This window comes from Narcine bancroftii, chromosome 6 (genome assembly GCF_036971445.1).
Source record: "Narcine bancroftii isolate sNarBan1 chromosome 6, sNarBan1.hap1, whole genome shotgun sequence".
NCBI classification, from domain to species: Eukaryota; Metazoa; Chordata; class Chondrichthyes; order Torpediniformes; family Narcinidae; genus Narcine; species Narcine bancroftii.
The window spans coordinates 251,149,099-251,167,860 of record NC_091474.1 but is presented as its reverse complement, the minus strand read 5'-3'; the positions used below and the strand labels follow the sequence as shown (position 1 = coordinate 251,167,860).

The 18,762-nt window shown below is 42.6% G+C and overlaps 1 protein-coding gene across 4 annotated transcripts in view; it reads right to left on the bottom strand.

The window, feature by feature from the left end:
• ppp2r5d (protein phosphatase 2, regulatory subunit B', delta) overlaps positions 1-15,002 on the bottom strand; it is a 207,381-nt gene extending 192,379 nt beyond the window's left edge. For all 4 annotated transcript variants that reach the window (XM_069887946.1, XM_069887945.1, XM_069887944.1 and 1 more), the window contains exons 1-2: positions 14,886-15,002; positions 14,679-14,747 (exon numbers count right to left, since the gene is read on the bottom strand). In XM_069887946.1, the coding sequence (XP_069744047.1) occupies positions 14,679-14,747; positions 14,886-14,912 (96 nt within the window). In that variant the 5' untranslated portion in view covers positions 14,913-15,002. The remainder of the gene's footprint in view (positions 1-14,678; positions 14,748-14,885) is intronic.
• Between the last annotated feature and the right edge of the window lie 3,760 nt (positions 15,003-18,762).

Here is an 18,762-nt window from a genome sequence, read left to right as displayed (position 1 = left end):
GGCATGAATCATCTGGTTGAGTGGAATAAAGTATTTTCACATATTAAACAGCTTAAAGCTACTATTGTATTTTTACAAGAAACATATTCATAGCTGCGATAATTCTTGCCTTGTGACAGTGGAGGGGGTAGCATTTTCATTTTATTAATCAAAATATTCCTTTTGTCCATCACAAAGTAATTTCAGATATGGTCAATATGTCACTGTTTCAGGGAAAACTGAATAATAAAATGGTAATTTTTGCTAATATTTATGCCCCTAATGCAGATTATGTGTTTTTTTGAAAATAAACGGTTATTTTCCTTCTTACTTGATTTGAGTTTATACCCTTGAGTATTTGGTGGGGATTTTAATTGTTGATTAGACCCTGCTTTGGATCATTCATCTCTTAAACCTGTGAAAATGAATAAATCTGCCTCATTAATTCATTCTTTTTTAAAAAAGAATCAGATGATGATATGAAAGCTTTTCTGAGGGTGAAAATTATTTCTTACACTATGAATAAATAAAGATTTGAATTAGTTAATCAAACTAAACTAATTGATCAATAGGCTCAAACTAAAAAATCCTGAGTTATACAAAAAACGAGTTAAACTTCAAACTAAATTTGATCTTCTTTCAACACATCTGATTGAAAGCAAAATGTGAAAGAGTAAGAGTTTTACATACATGGTGATAAATCTGGCAAGCTTTTAGCTGCCAGCTGAGAGGTTTTGCAGTCAAGCAGCAAATTATTAAGATTCGAAAGGATGATGATAACATTACTACAGACCACTCTGAGATAAATGACACATTCAAAACATTTTTCTCTCAACTCTACACCTCTGAATTCTCAAATGATAACAATTCAATGGAAATTTTCCTGGATTGGTTAAATTCGCCCACGCACTTTGGATGAACTAATGAGACAAGATGAGCCTATATTGAGAATGACTACATTCAGGAAGGGCTCCAGAACCCAATGGGTTTCTTGTGGAGTTTTTAAAAATCTTTTTCTCAACTACTTTCACCTCAATTAAGCTCGATGTTATCAGACTCATTTAGGCAGAGTAATCTTCTGACAACATTTAACGAACTATTTACAACTCTTACTGCAAAGATGGTAAAAATCCAACTGAGTGCTCCTCTTACAGGCAATTTCTTTATTAAATGTTGATGTCAAAATTTTGGCTAAACTTTTGGCCCTTACATTGGAGAACATTTTACCATCTATCATCTCTGAAGACCAGACTGGTTTTATTAAAAACCATTACTGTAATTTTAACATACATCGCTTATTGGATATTACGTATTTACCTTCAAGTGTAATTCCCAAATGGGTTCTCTCCCTCGATGCAGAGAGTGTTCAATCAAGTTGAATGGAAATATTTATTCATGACTTTAGAAAAATTCAAGACTGGATCAGGTTGAATTTGATGGATTACTGTATTCCTATCCCATGGTGTCAATTCTCACTAATTTCCAACAATCACAACCTTTCAATCTCCAACGGTGATCCTCCAAGTCCATTATTGTTTGATTTGGCCTTCGAGCTCTTAGGTTGGGGACATTTCAAAGATTTGTAAATAAAAAGGAATTTATCATAAAGTTTCCCTTTATGCAGATGATGATCTGCTCTACTTATCAAATCCTGACTATTCTTTACTGTCTACACTGTCAATACTTTTCCAATTTAGAAATTTTTCAGGATATAGATTAAATCCGCATAAAAGTGAACTCTTCCCATTGAATGCACCTGCATCAGTGTATATCCATTTCCCTTTTAAGATTGTGGATATTCAATTTAAATATCTCAGCATTACAGTTACAAAGAATCATAAATACCTTTTTAAGAAAAAATTCTTACATTATTAAAGCACATGTAACAGTCTATAACACAATGTTCGTCCCTCTCTTTATCCCTGGTTGGCCGTACTAATTGTTAAAATGAATGTCTCATCTAAAGCTCTAAACTTTTTTCAGTCTATACCAATTTTCATTCCCAAATCGTTTTTTGATTCACTTGGATTCTATTGTATCATCTTGTATTTGGAAGGGTAAGCACCCTTGTCGAAACAAAATTCATCTTCAAAAACCGAAAAGGGACAGAGGCATGGCACTACCTAATTTTAGTTTTTATTATTGGGCAGTCAATGTACGTAACCTTGTTTTGGTTACCATTTCGTAATCCAGTGGACAGTCCACTATGGGTTGCAATGGAACTGAATCCTGCTAAAAACATTTCATTCCAGCACTCCTTGAATCCTCATTCCCTTCTCTTTAAATAAATCAATTAATAATCCTATTGTTAGGCACACAGAGAGTCTGGGTGCTGTTCAGAAAACACTTTGAACTTCAGTTTTTCTCTTTCAAATCCTATCTTTTCAACCTTCTTTACACGATCCTGTTTTTCGTGAATGGTTTAGATTAGGTATTGTACGCTTCAAATATTTTTTTTTATTGATAACAGTTTTACAACATTTGGACAGCTTTTCGGAAAGTTCAATTTACCAAATACTCTTTTTTCCCCCCAGTTTTTTGCAAATCAGACATTTTCCTAAATCTCAGACACCAGATTTTCCTTGAGCATCTGATGCTAACATTAGTAATGTATTATTTAGATTACAATATTTTCGCACAAGTTTAATATCCATTATTTATGTTAAGCTGGTGGGTTTGAGACATGCCCCTCTAGTTAAAATTAAAAATGCCTGGGAACAGGATTTAAACCTCACATTAATGGATAAAGTCTGGGATCCAATTCTTAAGCTGGTTAATACTACATCCATATGTGCCCTTCATTGTTCGTTATAATTTATCCAAAATGAACTTAACTGTTAATTTAGCAAAAAGTCAATTTGCAAATGCCACTGTAACATACTTGGGTCATGTAGTTGGTCATGGCAAAGTTGCACCTATTCAAGCTAGGGTCATTGCAATTTCTGAGTTTCCTATTCCCAATGGCAAGAAAGCAGTGAGAAGCTTTTAGGAATGGCAGGATATTATAGGAAATTTTGCTGAGGTTGCTCTTCCTTTAACAACTGACAATATGATTGTTGGTTCCAATAGTCAAAAGGACTTGCAGAGTATATCATTATTTTTTTTAATTTTTTTAAAAATAATCGGCCCTCTAACAGACAAGCAGAGTCCAAGCCTGTGGAGAGGAAGTTATTCAGTGAAGAACCTGCTGATCCCTTGTAAAATGGCAGCAGTCATCCTTCCCCAAGTGACATTCTTCCACTGCCCATATGTCTCGATTAAGCAGTTACTTCAACTGCAAAGAAGGGGTACAATCGGAGATTACATCTTTTAAGCTAAAGCTGAGAGATCATCCTCCAAAACCATCTGTCAACTCCAAAAATGAAACTCAAGCATTCTATCAGTCCTGCGTCAGCCACTAGGATAAAAGAGATTTTGAATTGCCAAAAGGTACACTAAGGAGGGAATAGCCAAGGCCCATCTTTAATAGTCAACTCTGTTAAACGGTGTGCTCAATTATTCTGTATTGGCTTATATTCTGATAATGTGGCACAAAAGGTGAAATGGTAGAGAATTGTTGCACCCAGGTTATATTGACTGACAAGATGTTCATCCACTTAACCACTCAGCAGCACAGTTTGTGTATTGCTATAATACGTACGTCAGCAACCCAGGTTGCAATTTGACACTGTCTATAGGAGTTTGTATGTTCTCCCCATGACTGCAATGATTTCCTCCCACCCTTCAAAAACATATGGGCGTTTAGGTTAATTGGTGGAGCACGAGCTTGTGGGGCAGAGGGCCTGTTACCATGCTGTACGTCCAAATTATAAAATTAAAATGAAATTAAGAGTGAGCAAGTGACTGCCATGGCTGCTTCTATTTTTACAGGCCATCCCTGGACAACAAATGTCTGACTTATAAAAGTGCTGGGTTACATACAAAAGCAATGCCATAAATTCAAAAGTCTGACAAGCACACACATATTAAAAGACAAAAGAGTTGGCAGGAACTTTGAAGGAGGCTTGGCAATGCTAGAAGAGCAAATCCTGAACAAAGCAAGCAAACAAAGAAATGCTGGAGGAACTCGGCCAATCATGTAGAATTCGTGGTTACAAATGGGCAATGGTCAAAGTTTTGGATAGGGACAAAAGTAGGAAGAGATATCAAATATGTCAAGGGGAAAAAGGGGTGATGTTATTGGATAGAAGGCAGGAGAGGTGGAGAGACAGGTTCAAATCCAGCACTGTCTGCAAGTAGCTTGCACGTTCTCCCTGTGTCTGCATGGGCTTGCTCTGGTTTCCTCCCACGTTCCAAAGACGTATGGGGTTAATTGATCACATGGGTTTATTGGAGCAGGACAGGCTAGTGGGCTGGAAGGGCCTGTTACTGTGCCTCAGCACCATCTCTAGATCCAGTATCGGTTACCCTAGATTGATATTAAGGCCAGATACGTTTCCCAACTTAGAGACAAAATACTTATTTTTGTCTGTAAAAAGTGAACCAGTCTATAACAGAAAGGAAGCCTGTATGCCTCTTGTTTCGTATCTTTTCATTTTACTTTATGTTATTTTGGGTTTATATTTGGTTCCTTTAAGGGTCTGTGACTACAGATTTTTGGTTCTACGGTTGTTGGTTTAATTTACATAATTTTTTATGGTATTATGGTATGGAGGGAAGGGAGAAAAATTGACTCTGAATGTAACATATTAGTTAAGATTGAATTTTTGTTTTTGAAAATCAAAAATCAAATATTCAAAAAGAAAGCCTGTCTGCAACTCGAGCTGAGTATTGTGTTCTCTGATGACCAGGTAATATGCAACAACACAAATTTTATCCACAAGAGACACCATCTTTTTTTAATTTAAATTGTTTAAAATTTTATTTACAGCATGGAAGAAGCAGATTCCAACTACCCAATTACACCCAAATTAACCTACAATCCTGCATTTTTTGGAGGGTGGCAGGAAACAAGAGCACCCGGGGAAAATTGACACAAACACTCCTTACAGACAGCACCAGATTCAAACCCAGGTCACTTACGTTGTAATAGCAAGGTGCTAACATCTATACTTGTCACGCTGCCCAAAAAGGCAATTGCATGATTCTTTTTTAAATGTGGTTACCAACTACATCGATGAGGGCCAGGTGATGCATGGATTTTACCAAGGCCTTTAACAAGGTAGGTGAGGTTCAAATGTTTGTAGCCCATGGTAAATTGGATCCAAAATTGCATTGGTAATATGTCATTGAGGGTGATGGTAAAAGATTGCATCTGATTGGAAGCCTGTTGACCAGTGGTGTACCACAAGGACTGGTGCTTGCCCTCTTGAAATTTATGATGTCCATGAACTTGGTGTACTAGGTATGGCAAGTTTGCAGATGACACAAACATTGATGGTGCTGCAAATGACGAGGATCATCTTCAGCTACAGCACCACACTGAGCATTGACCAGTCCTGGATGTGACAGACAAGCTGGTGCACCAATGCTTTATTTCTTTAGGAACTGGAGGAAATTTGGTACATCTCCAGCATCCCTTCACTTCTACAGATGCAAAACATCCAATTAGAATGCACCACCATATGGCCTGGGAGCTGCTCCACCACCAAAGACCACATAAAATCAACAGAAAATTCTGAACACAACTCATACCATCACACAAAGCCCCCTCCTTCCATGGACTCCATTTACACTTCTCAATGCCTCACTCACGATCTTATCTCATCCAAACCACATGTGTGAAATTATGCATCACCAGATTCTTTCCCACCTTTATCAGACGACAGAACAAACTTCATGAGTAAAATAAAGCTGCCCTTCTATAATCTGACCTGACCTCTCAATGTATCTACTCTTGCTACGGTTTTATTCTGTCACCCTTGTGTGCGGACAGGCTTGCAAGATAACATGTAAAACAAACCTCTTCACTGGACCTTGGCATACTTAAAAATAAAATTAGGTTGAGTAATGGTTGATGGTGTTTACTCTTGATAAGTGCAAAGTGATAAAATTTGCAAGGTCAAGAAAGAGGAGAACATTCAGATTCATATTTAAGATTTATTGTCCAAGTACATACAGGTACTCCTCTACTTATGGTGGGGTTACATTCCGATAAATTCATCACAAGTGGAAAGATCACAAGTGGAAGAATACCGCACCAACTGAACATCATAGCCTAGCTCATCTTATATGTGCTTAAACACTTCCCATAGCCTGCAGCAGGGCAATTTTATCTAAAACAAAGCCTATTTTATAATTAAATGTTGAATACTTTTTATTCCACACTGAGAAAAAAACATTTTTAATTATAAAGTACCAGTGTACCATCGCAACTTGGAAAAATCAGCGTAAATAGAGGAGTACCTGCACTTGACATCACATACAATCTCGATATTCTTTATCCTGTGGGCGAGGCAGAATTACCACTCATTGGTAATGCAAAAAAAATCCTGTACACATGTACCATATATTCCCTTGTTTAGGACAATCCTCGAAACTTAAAAATTTCACCTTAAAATCTGGTCATCCTATACAAAGGGTCTAAAATTCTTAACAAGACGACAATTCTCAACACCACCGCCATTTTTCTGCCGACTCCAACCCAATCTTGCACATGCTCCGTTCGTTATTTGCAAAGTCTCAGTGCTCCTCCACAGGGTCCATCCGCCCAGTTTGGTTGCTGTTGGCTCTGTACAGGCTTTAAATGACCTGTTACAGGAGCCAACAGTGGTTTATTTTAAAATATCCAAATTTCAACTTTAAATAATAATTTGTTATTAAAATGTTGTGATTTGCTTTTAACAGCATCCACTAGTCAGCGGCAAGTGCCAGACTTTGGCGTAATCTTATACAAAGGGTCTTGCTCCAAACCAACATTTTAGGTGGAAATTCCAGAGTCGTCCTATACAGCATCTTATACAATGGCATATATAGTAAACAAATAAAAATGTAAACAGACTGTACAATACAGAGAGAATAAAAAGAAAATCAATAAAATGCTAAAGTAAGAGTCCTTGATTGAATCCCTGTTGAGTTGTTGTTGAGGAGTCTGATGGTGAACGTGTCCAGTAAATGGTGGGGTTGATGAGCAGAAGGACTTTGGAGTAAAAATCCAGTGGCCACTGAAGGTGGTGTGGAGTCAGAGTTTAACAACAGAAAAAGGCCCAACCATTCATAGTGCAAGTCCTGCCCTGGTTTAACTTAATAGCAACACCTTTCAGTTGTCAGAGTAAAATTCCATCTGCCATTCCTTGATTCACTTCCCCAGTTCACGGAGATCCTGCTGTAATCTTCCTCACTATAGCTCATTTTTTGGGTCATGCACAAACTTACTAACAGAGCTAACAATATTGTCATCCAAGTTGGAAACAGACGAAAAACAACAGTGAACCCAGTACTAATCCCTGTGGCACAGCACTGGTCACAGGCCTCCAATCACCTACTGATCCTTACCACAAAGCCAATTCTGGGTGGCCAGTTCACCCTGAGCTCCAAGCAGTCTTACTTTTCAAATCAGCCTTCTGACACAAAACACAAAGACAGGGATCTAGAACCATAGAACAGCACAGAAATAGGCCTTTCAGCCCTTCTAGTCCATGCCAAACTATTATTCTACCTAGTCCCACTGATCTGCACCCTTCCCATCCATGTATGTCCAAATACTTTTTGAAGTGTTAAAATTAAGCCCAGCTCGTTCCACACTCCCACCACTGAGTGAAGAATTTTCCCCTAAACTTTTCCCCTTTCACCCTTAATCCATATCCTCTGGTTTGTATCTCATCTACCCTCAGTGGAAAAAGCCTTTCTACATTTATTCTGTCTATCCCCCATATAATTTTAAATATCTTTATCAAATCTCCCCTCATTCTTCTACACTCCAGGGAACAAAGTCCTAACCTGTTCAACCTTTCCCTGCAAGTCAGTTCGTGAATATCAGGAAAAATCCTCGTAAATTTTCTCTACTCTTTATCTTATTGATCTTTCCAGTAGTAACATCACTTATCAATTTTATAAATCATTGATTAGGCCACACGTGGAATATTGCGTGCAGTTCCAGTTAGACGAGATTTCAATGGAGGGAGTGCTGAGGATATACTCCGGGATGTTTTCTGCATTGGTGTATTGCAGACACAAGACTTAACAGGCGGAGTTTGTTTTCCTTGGAGCAGGAAGTGAAGTGACCTGATGAATATACAAGATACAAGGTAGATTGAAAGAATCTACCTTCTCATGCTGGCAATGTCTCAAGCAAGAGGACATTGGTCCAAGGGAAAATATTTTCAGAATGTGAGAAACTGGACACTTCTCAGGACGTAGATGTAGTTACTCCGAAATTTATGTAGGTGAGCATGGAAAGCTGTGGAGTAAATGTGGGTCAATGGGACTAGGCAAGCGCCATGGTCAGCATGGATGTCGTGGGCCAAAGGGCCCATTTTTGCACCGTACAATTCCATAACAGTGTCAAGTGGATTACTGCAGAGCAGCTCCAAGATGGTCTGGACGAGGGAGTGCCCTCAGTGGTGGCAGATCAACTTTGCTGCTTGCTTTATGCCTAGTAGTTGGATTGTGCACCAGAGCCCATGAACTGAGTGGTCATTAGACTAACAGATGCTATTCGCCCCGTGTAAATGGTCGAAGTGCCAGGATGATTTACTGCTGATGGACTGGGTGCCAGCAGAAGTGAGTCAATCAGGAAAGAGTCAAAGCACAAGAAACAAAAAGGAATGATCTTTCAATGACATCATGGTAAGGGCTACTTTTGTGAACTAACCCCATACGATCAAATTCCTTTAGCATCAGAAAATCTAATAATCCTCACAAGCCATCAGGCTCATATTGCCTGCTGCTCTGTAGTGAGAGAATAAAATGTAGTCAGCTCTATTTGAACAGCAAATCTCAGAGGCATTCCTGCAATAAATCTACACATTTCTCCAGTTAAGGCTTTGGAGAACAAATGAAATGGTTATGACCACAGTCACTGAGGTACAAGTCGTGACCAACGTCATTCAAAGTGGTCCGAACAATGTGGCCCCTGCACTGTATGTGGAAGGTTTCAGAAATTACATTCTCATTGAAGACCAGACATCTCTCATTGTTCCTCTGAGGTTCAGGGAGAATTGCTCCTTCACTATAAACTAACATGAGGGAATTCCCTTGCACCAAATGCATTTATCTGATAGGTTTCCTCAGTTCTTTTCCCTCGATTCAATTCCTTCTCACTTTTTTTGTCAACTAATCAAGTCACTGCCACCATCTCTGCCCTACAACTTTCAACCAGCCAATTATTGTACAGGTTGAAACTTTCTAGTCTGGCATTCTGTGGTTGGGCAATTCCCGTGGTCTCAATTTTTTTGAATGTATAGGTCTACAACTAATTCTAATTATGATCTACAGTTAACCAAAATTTGCACTAATCTGCACCTATTTAACCTACCACATATTTTGTTTTGGCAATCTCAGAATACTACGCTTCAGAGTTACAATGTTTTAGGTGATGGGCAGTCCTTGGAACCATTACGTGTAACAGAACCTGATCAGAAGATGATTCAGGGCAATTTTAGGAGGCCAGATTTTCTGTGGTCCAGCACCAGTCAGGACCCAAGGATGCCAGACTTGTTTTCAAACTGTACAATCTTCAAATTTTTAAATGATCTCATAGCCCTACTTTCAAGCCCAAGTCCATGCAGTCACCCTCTAAAAGACCCTGTAATAAGTCAGGGAAGCCCAGTGCACGAAGCCTTCAAGTCACAAACATATCCAATTTCCTTCCCCTTTCTTCCACAGCACATTTTTGGCCCAATTCATCACTTCCTCAGATTCCATGTCTTTTCTTTTCTGACTTGTTCTTTACAGGAACCTTTGACAAAAAGGTAAAAACCATGTTGTCTAAATACAATGGCTCATTAGAAAACATTAAAATTCAACTTACTGTAAAATGGGGGGGAACAAGCTTCTTGAAATCTTTTGCAGGCAACAAAATGAGGCCACGTTACAAAAAAAAACCATAATCATGCAAAACTTTATGCCACAACATCAACTGTGCCAATATTCAGCCACAGCACCATGGTACCTCAAAGGCCAGACTTGCATCTCACTACTGATGGGGCTCTCCACTCTGCTGTAACAGCATCCATCTTCTCTGACCTACATAAACCACTGGTAAGAATGCATGCATCAAGCTGGGCAGCTCTCAGCCACATAAACAAGGCAGTGGTTTATGATAACATTGGAGCAGAAATAGGCTATTCAGCCATTCTCTCACTCAGCCTTCTCCCCATAACCTTTGATGCCCTAGCAAATCAAGAATCTAGCAATCTCTTCCTTAGATATACCCAATGACCTAGACTCCACAATCGCCTGTGGCAACAAATTCCGCAAATTTACCAACCTCTAGCTGAAGAAATTCTTAAGCATCTCTATTCTAAGCAGACGCCGTTCAATCCTGAAAATGTGTCCTCTTGTCCTAGACTCTCCCACCATGGAAAACAACCTTTCCACATCTCCTTTATCCATCCAACATTCAAAATATTTTAATGAGAACCATCTTCATTCTCCTAAATTTCAACAAGTACAGGCCAAGAGCAGCCAAACACTTCTCGTATGATAACCCTGTCATTCCCAGAATCATCCCTGCGAACTTCCTCTGAACCCCCTCTAACATCAGCTATCCTTTATTAAATGAGGAGCCCAAAACTGCTCACAATATTTCAAGTGAGGTCTCATTCTCATCAGTGCCTTATACACATTACACCCCTGGCCTTATATTTTATTCCCTTTGAAATGAACGCCAGCATTGTACCTTCCTTCTTTACCAGACTCAACATGCAAGTTTACCTTCAGGTTAGCCTGCACGAGGGCTCCCAGGTCCCTTTGCATCTGGGTATTTTCAATTTTCTCCCCATTTAAAAAAAAATAGCCTGCCTGTTTACTTTGTTTAAAAAAAAACCAAAGAGCATGACCATATACTCTCTGACATTTCATTTGCCACTTCTCTGACCATTCTCCTCATCTGTCCAAGTCCTTGTGCAGCCTCTCCATTTTCTCAACACTACCTGCTCCTCCACCTTCCTTCGTGTTACAGATATACCACACTTTACGAAAGTAGAGCATTCCTAAGAACTCTTTCTTAAGCCGAAATGGCATAAAGTGAAGACCATTTCAATACTATTGAAGGCTGTTTTTGAAAAAGCAAAAGCCCATTCAAATTTATTTTGGATAGTGAACACAGGTTTCTCTGCAAAAGCGAATTTGTGTAAAGTGAGTCTTCATAAAGCCAAGTATACCTGTATCTGCAACCTTAGCCACAATGCCACTCATTCCATAATGATGATATGCTTCCCTCACATCAAAGTCCCCAAGTGGTGTAACATTAAAGTGAAGGTCACATCAAACATCAAAGATCACAGAAGTCTAATGTGACAGACCCAAACTGATTCACATTGAATATCTGCTCTTCATGTTCTAAAGTGGTATTCTTCAGATCACGAACAATCTTATTGAAGAGCAAGGTCAAGGTGACAAATTACCTATTCCTTTGTTGTTCCAATTATCCTTGGATGCCATCCAATAATGAAGACATGTCCACCACCATGAGCCAGTCTGTAATTATGAGATCTGTCTCTCAGAGAAAAGTGTGCAGACACCATGGTTGAAGTAATAACACAATGCTGGAGAATCTCAACTGGTCAAACAATCTATTTTACAGAGCAAAGATAAAGATGTTTCATCAAGATATGAGCATTGTCACAACCATTGTTCATTCTCTTCAAATACTGGAGGTTTTTTTTATTTGATTTTGAACATTGTCCTTTTGAGATGACTGAACTAAAATATTTAATAGCTTATCCAGCTCCGCATCCTCAGAGGTTATTTTTTTTTTATGTTTAATGATTCCAACTCTTTCATTTGAAATCCTTGTCCCCTCTTTTTTCATACACTTGCCTTAATTTCCATTTTAACAGCACCCTGCACTCCTGTTCTTTTTCTACAACACTGTTTTCAGCATCTTTTATGCTTTACTCTTTGTACTTGACCAGTACGCTTCTCCAAAATCATACGACAGCTCTAATTGCCCATGTTCTTTCCTCAAACTCTTCCAATACAGGGCTCCTGTACGATAGACAGATCGAGAGTTCCTTTGAACACTTTAGGAACATTGCATCACTAAAGTTTACAGGTATTGTCTCAATTAATACTACACCAGTTGAAATTCAACTTAATTTATGAACTGAATTTTAAGCCACCCTGGTGAGATTTTACTATTTTCAAGCTCTTGCTTGAATCATGCCCCAGAAATATATTGCTTTTTCATTGTTGATGGAGCAAGTCGTAGAATTATACTTTGAGTAGGTTTAACAAGAGGTGTTTGAGCAAATTTTCACCAAATTCTCAAATACATAGAAGCCAATATTAGCCTGACAATGTCCACAATGATTAAATAAATTAAACAACGTCCCCCTCCAAGTCATTTGCATAAAATGAAAAGCAAGTGGAGGCAGCATCAATTCTCCCTGAATAGCAATTCCTAAATGTCATCAACTTGAGTAAATGTATATCTGTGCTTCTGATCAGCACAATGACAATTTTTAAAATATGGAAAGGAATAGGAGAAGAAAGAGATCTGTTGAATCTTCTTTCTTTGGCTTGGCTTCGCAGACGAAGATTTATGGAGGGGTAAATGTCCACGTCAGCTAAGATCTGTTGAATAGAGGTAAGCAAAATGATATTTCTCTTGACCAATGTCTGTCCAATCAAAACCGCTGATTATATAACTTTTTTGCCCATTTATTTTGTGGTGATTTCTTAACCAAATCAGATCATTAAAAACCAAGCATCAAAATCCATCAGTTAACACTCCAGTTTACTGATTAATATGAACAAAGTCAGAGGGTTTCACAGAAAACTTCGATTTTTTTGTGAACTGCCAACTTCACTCTCATTTCCTGTTTGGCCGACACAAAAACCCTACTTGATTTACAATTCTAAATGCTGAATCAACACTACTGCCTCCTGCTTCCATAGATAGATGTTCCCAATCCTGCTCCGATGATTTCGAGGAAATGCAGTAGATCCACATCAATACAAAATAAAATCTGACAGCACTACAGATTCTATGGTACTATCCCCGCAAGACCACCTGTAAATTGGAGGAACAACACTGGATTTTCCATCTGGGCACTCTTCAGCAGGATGGGATTAAGATCAATCTCCAATTTCTACTAATCCATTCTTTTCCCTTTCTCTTCTTTCCCTGAGCTCTCCATCCCTTTTCCCTCTCAATTCAGAGCCATCCCTCCTCCCCCAATTTGCTGGCATACCCTTCTGCTCCTGGGATCATGGTTCTCCCCTGACCCCATACCATTTCATTGAGGAGCCTGCCTGCATTTTCCATCCCTTGATGGCGGCTTCAAGCCCGGAACGTCAGTTAGATTGCTTTATCTTGGCTCTGTTGGAGCCGCTGAGTTTCTTAAGCATGGTGTTTTTAACTTCAACCACGGGGTCTGCACACTTCCACGTTTTACTTGCTACAGATTCTAAACTGTGCAAGAATGATTTCCCATACATTGCTGAAGCTCTGCAGATCCGATTCAGCATGAACAATCTATCAATGCAGAAACCTTTGGGCCAACATGAAGAGGACGGTCGTTATCAACCTGCCATCCAAGAAAAACACCCCGGTATAAAGGCTAATCTGCCCACCCAACCACTGCAGAATTCAATCTAAACGATGGGGGTGGGGGAAGGGTCTTGAGAAGGAGTCTTCTGGGGGGGTGGGGGCAAGGTCTTGAGAAGGAATCTTCTGGGGGGGTTGGGGGTGGGGGCAGGGTCTTGAGAAGAAATCTTCTGGGGGGATGGGGGCAGGGTCTTGAGAAGGAATTTTCTGGGGGGTGGGGGTGGTGGAAGGGTCTTGAGAAGGAATCTTCTGGGGGGGTGGGGGCAGGGTCTTGAGAAGGAATCTTCTGGGGGGGTGGGGGCAGAGTCTTGAGAAGGAATCTTCTGGGGGGTGGGGGTGGGGGCAGGGTGTTGAGAAGGAATCTTCTGGGGGGTGGGGGCAGGGTCTTGAGAAGGAATCTTCTGGGGGGGTGGGGGCAGAGTCTTGAGAAGGAATCTTCTGGGGGGTGGGGGCAGGGTCTTGAGAAGGAATTTTCTGGGGGGGGTGGGGGATGGGTCTTGAGAAGGAATCTTCTGGGGGGGTGGGGGCAGGGTCTTGAGAAGGAATCTTCTGGGGGGGTGGGGGATGGGTCTTGAGAAGGAATCTTCTGGGGGGGTGGGGGCAGGGTCTTGAGAAGGAATCTTCTGGGGGGGTGGGGCAGGGTCTTGAGAAGGAATCTTCTGGGGGGGTGGGGGCAGGGTCTTGAGAAGGAATCTTCTGGGGGGGTGGGGGGAGATGGTAAAATGCTCTTTGTCAGAGCCGGGAAACCCGCCAGGCCTCGCCGCCGTTTCCTACATGGGGGGGGGTGGGGTAGAGGAATAAACTCCCCCCCCCCTCCCTCCCTCCCCCAGCTTGTCCTTCGCCAGCCCGCCCGAGTCACCGGCCGCCGGCAGGAGACAAAGGGAGCGAAGGCGGCGGGGCCGGGGCGGCGCTGATGCTGATCCCCCCTCCCCTCCTCCCCCCTCCCTCCCCTCCCCTCCTCCCCCCTCCCTCCCCTCCCCTCCTCCCCCCTCCCCCCTCCCTCCCCTCCTCCCTCCCCCCTCCCCTCCTCCCTCCCCTCCCCTACCTCCTCCGCGTTCTCGGCGCCATCCTTGCTGCTGCTGCTCTTCGAGCTCTTGCCGGCTTTGCTGGGCTCCTGTGGGGCAGAGAAACACAACATCGGTGCCCGGTCGCCAAGAGTCCAGCCAATTAGTTAATGAAGGGGGGGTGGGGGGGGGGGACACCGATCAGGTCAGCCCACCGCCGGCCGCTCGGCCCCACGCCCCCTACCTACCTTCTCCTTCTTGCTTTTATTCGGCATCCTGCTCCGCTCGCGCCGCGGCCGCTCACCCTCCGTCGCCCGCCCGCCCGCTCGCTCGCGCCGCTGCCCGGGCTGCAGGCCGCGCGCGCACGCGCTGATCGGCCGCGCTCCGCGATTGGGGCAAAGAAAGCCGGGCCTCCCTTCTTTCCCCCTCTCTCCCTGCTCTCGAGCTGGATTGGAGCAGGCGCCGCCTTCCCCTCCCGCCCCAGCTCCACCGTGACGCGCTCTCTCATTGGAGCAGCTTCGTGCGCCGTCCGGGAGGGGATTGGCCGATGCCCGATCTCGGTCGGTGCTCTCGTGAGTTTCATCGGGTCGATCCCGCCTCTGCCGTGACGATTGGACCCTTCCGGTTCGACCCCCTCGTCCTATTGGCTTGCTGAGTCGATTCGGACCAATAAGCGTGGCGGGGCCTGTCCTCGAAAGGGTGAAGCGGATTGGATGGTGGTGGGGAGCGGAACACCAAGGGGGACAGACCCAGTGCTGGAGGAACCCAGTCTCCTGGATGGGAGAGAATGCCGGCAGGCGCCCGAACAAAAGGCAGGAGCTGATGGATGGAAGCAGAAGGCAGCAGGAGGTGCTTTCAAGCTGCCTTGTTAACCGCCCGGTTCGCAACCCACGCACAAGGTCGCTTGAAAGGGTCCGGTCCGGTGCCGTCAGCCAGGTCCCTGCCCCACCTCGGACATGGTCAGGGAACCCAATTAAACTGACCCCGGTCTTGAAAGTGACCATGGCCGACCCGATGATTTAGGGCTTGCGGGCGTCGCGGGGCAGCGTGTTGGCGCCAAGTTCAAACGTGGAGGAGGAATTCAGGAAAGGGGACATGACAGCGAGGTGTCAACGTGCTGCCCAGGAAGAGGAAGGCGAACAGCTTTCGCTTCATTTCATCCACTGAGTGCATGACGTGACACTCACCATGTCATCGCAGGGACGGGATCCCCCCCAACCCCCCTCCTTTGGGGTGATCTCCCTGCAGGTTAAAAGGTGCTGGGAGCACCTTCGCCTCCTGAAATGCACCTGGGAACCCTCTTCCCAAGGTGCAGCAGTTTAAAAGCTCCTAATGAGGGGGAGGAGCAAGAAGGCAAACCAGTTTAGCACAGAGGAGAGAAGTCAATGTGAAGGCCATCTGGCTGGATGGTGCCCAGAAGGAAAATCAGGTGTTCCTCCAATCTGCGGGTAGCCTCGGGCAGACCTGGCTGGCTTTTCCAGTTTCAGGTGGCCCCCCGACAGCCGCCCAGGCGGATAATGTGCGGCTTTACAGTCGGGCAGAGGGGCCATCTGCAAGGGGCTTCTGCTAACACTCTCCCCTTCCTGGATCTCTCTGTCTCGAGCTTGGGAGACAAGCTTTCCACTGACAGATACTACAGACCCTCGAACTCCCACCACGACACCTCCTCACACCCTGTTCCCTGCAAGGATTCCAGGGATTCCATTCCATTGAGGCGGGAGTGTGACCCAGAATTGAAATGGTTGGTTATGATGTCATGCACCAGATGCAGAAAAGAAGTCATCTGGATGGACGAGTGAAGTGTGGCTTCACTTGAAAGACTGTGGTGAGGGAGGAGGTGTTGGACCTCCTGCAGCCACAGTAGAAGGTGCTGGGGGTGGGGAGGGGATGAGTGCACAAGGAAATCAGGGGAGGGAGTGGTCCCTACGAAAGGGGAGGAGGAGGAAAAATGGATCTGGTAGTGAGATCCAGTGGTCAGTGCCGGAAATTCTGGCAGATCATGTGTTGGATGTAGAGGCTGGTGGGGTGGTAGGTGAGGGTGAGGATTCTATGTTTGTTGCAGCTGGGGGGGGGGGCAGATGAGCAGGAAATTAAGGAGATGAAGGTGGAGGGGAAGCTACGTTTGTGGAAGAAGGCAGACATTTCAGAATGTTTGTTTTGGAAGACCTCATTTTAGGAACAGATGCGGTGGAGATGGAGAAATTGAGAGAAGGGGATGGAATGATTTAGACATAGAGTCCAGTCCAAATCATTGGACTGTGGGTGGCTGCAGAAGCACCAGATGTGAATCTATGGACACTGGTCACTCTGGGGGAACTCTCTTTTGCTTCTCTCTGTAAGAGGTGTTTAGGCAATTCCTTACTATAATAATAAATTGAATCGAATCTCTTGAATCCTTGCAGGGAACAGGGTGTGAGGAGGTGTAGCCCAGGTCATTGTGTGAGTTTATGGGTTTGTAGTATCTGTCGGTGGAAAACTTGTCTCCCAAGATAGAGACAGAGAGATCCAGGAAGGGGAGAGTGTTATCAGAAGCCCCTTGCAGATGGCCACAATGCCCAACTGTAAAGCCGCACATTATCCACCTGGGTGGCTGTCGGGGGGCCATCTGAAACTGGAAAAGCCAGCCAGGAGGCCTACTGACCGAATCCTCCTCCAGGAGGTATAATATCCTGCTCGGAGTCTCATTTGTTGCAGCTGCCAGGGGCTGGGCTGATCATGTCCTCAGCCATCGACGCTTGGCGCGATTTTTTGAAAATACAGTTGTTTAGCAGACTTGTGATGATCAGTGCAGTTTAGTTTTTGCAGCTTTTTTTTAATAATTTTTTATTTTTCACACTGTGAACCATATCAACCAAAATATATATAAACGTTTCTCATTAAATATACACAGTGGCATTTTCTCCCTTTTTTTCCACCCTACCTTCCCTCCCCCCCTTCCCACCCACCTCCAAAACCAATAAATATTCAACATATACAATAGAATAAAACCATTAAACAATGTCATCACATAATGAAAAATAAACAAGAAAAATGCGTCATCTACTTTTACACACTGGATCAAGTCGTTTTGGCTTCTTATCATTTTAGGGGGTGGAGGTCCGAGGCAAGCCCTCTCTGTTATGTTCCATGTACGGTTCCCAAATTTGTTCAAATAATGTGACTTTATTTTTTAAATGTTATTTTTTTCCAATGGAATACATTTATTCATTTCCATGTACCATTGCTGTATTCTCAGGCTCTCTTCCATTTTCCAAGTTGACATTATACATTTTTTTGCTACTGCTAGAGCTATCATAATGAATCTTTTTTGCACTTTATCTCCCTTTTCAACTGCTCTATTTCTCGATTGTAGTCTTTTTTCATCTTAGTTACATAACTTATTATCTGTCCTCTAATGAAGGCTTTCATTGCGTCCCATAGTATAAATTTGTCTTTCACTGATTCTGTGTTTATTTCAAAATATGTTTTAATTTGGCGTTCAATAAACTCTCGAAATTCCTGCCTTTGAAGTAGCATGGAGCTTAACCTCCATCTATATGTTCTTGGTTGGATGTCCTCCAGTTCTATTGCTAATAACAGAGGTGAATGATCTGATAGTAGTCTAGCTTTATATTCAGTTTTCCTAACTCTCCCTTGAATATGGGCTGACAACAAAAACATATCAATCCTTGAGTAAGTTTTGTGCCTATTCGAATAATATGAATATTCCTTCTCTCTTGGGTGCTGCCTCCTCCATATATCCATAAGTTTCATTTCCTGCATTGATTTAACCATAAATTTGGCCACTTTATTCTTTTTGCTAGTCTTTTGTCCAGTTTTATCCAACATTGGATCCAAATTAAGGTTAAAATCTCCTATGAATATATTTCCTTGTGTATCTACAATCTTCAAAAAAATATCTTGCATAAACTTTTGATCCTCCTCATTAGGCGCATGTATATTGAGCAAATTCCAAGATTCTGAGTATATCTGACACTTTATCATTACATACCTCCCTGCTGGATCTATTATTTCCTCTATTTCGATTGGTACATTTTTATTAATTAATATAGCTACTCCTCTCGCTTTTGAATTATATGATGCTGCCACTACGTGTCCTACCCAGTCTCTCTTTAATTTGTTATG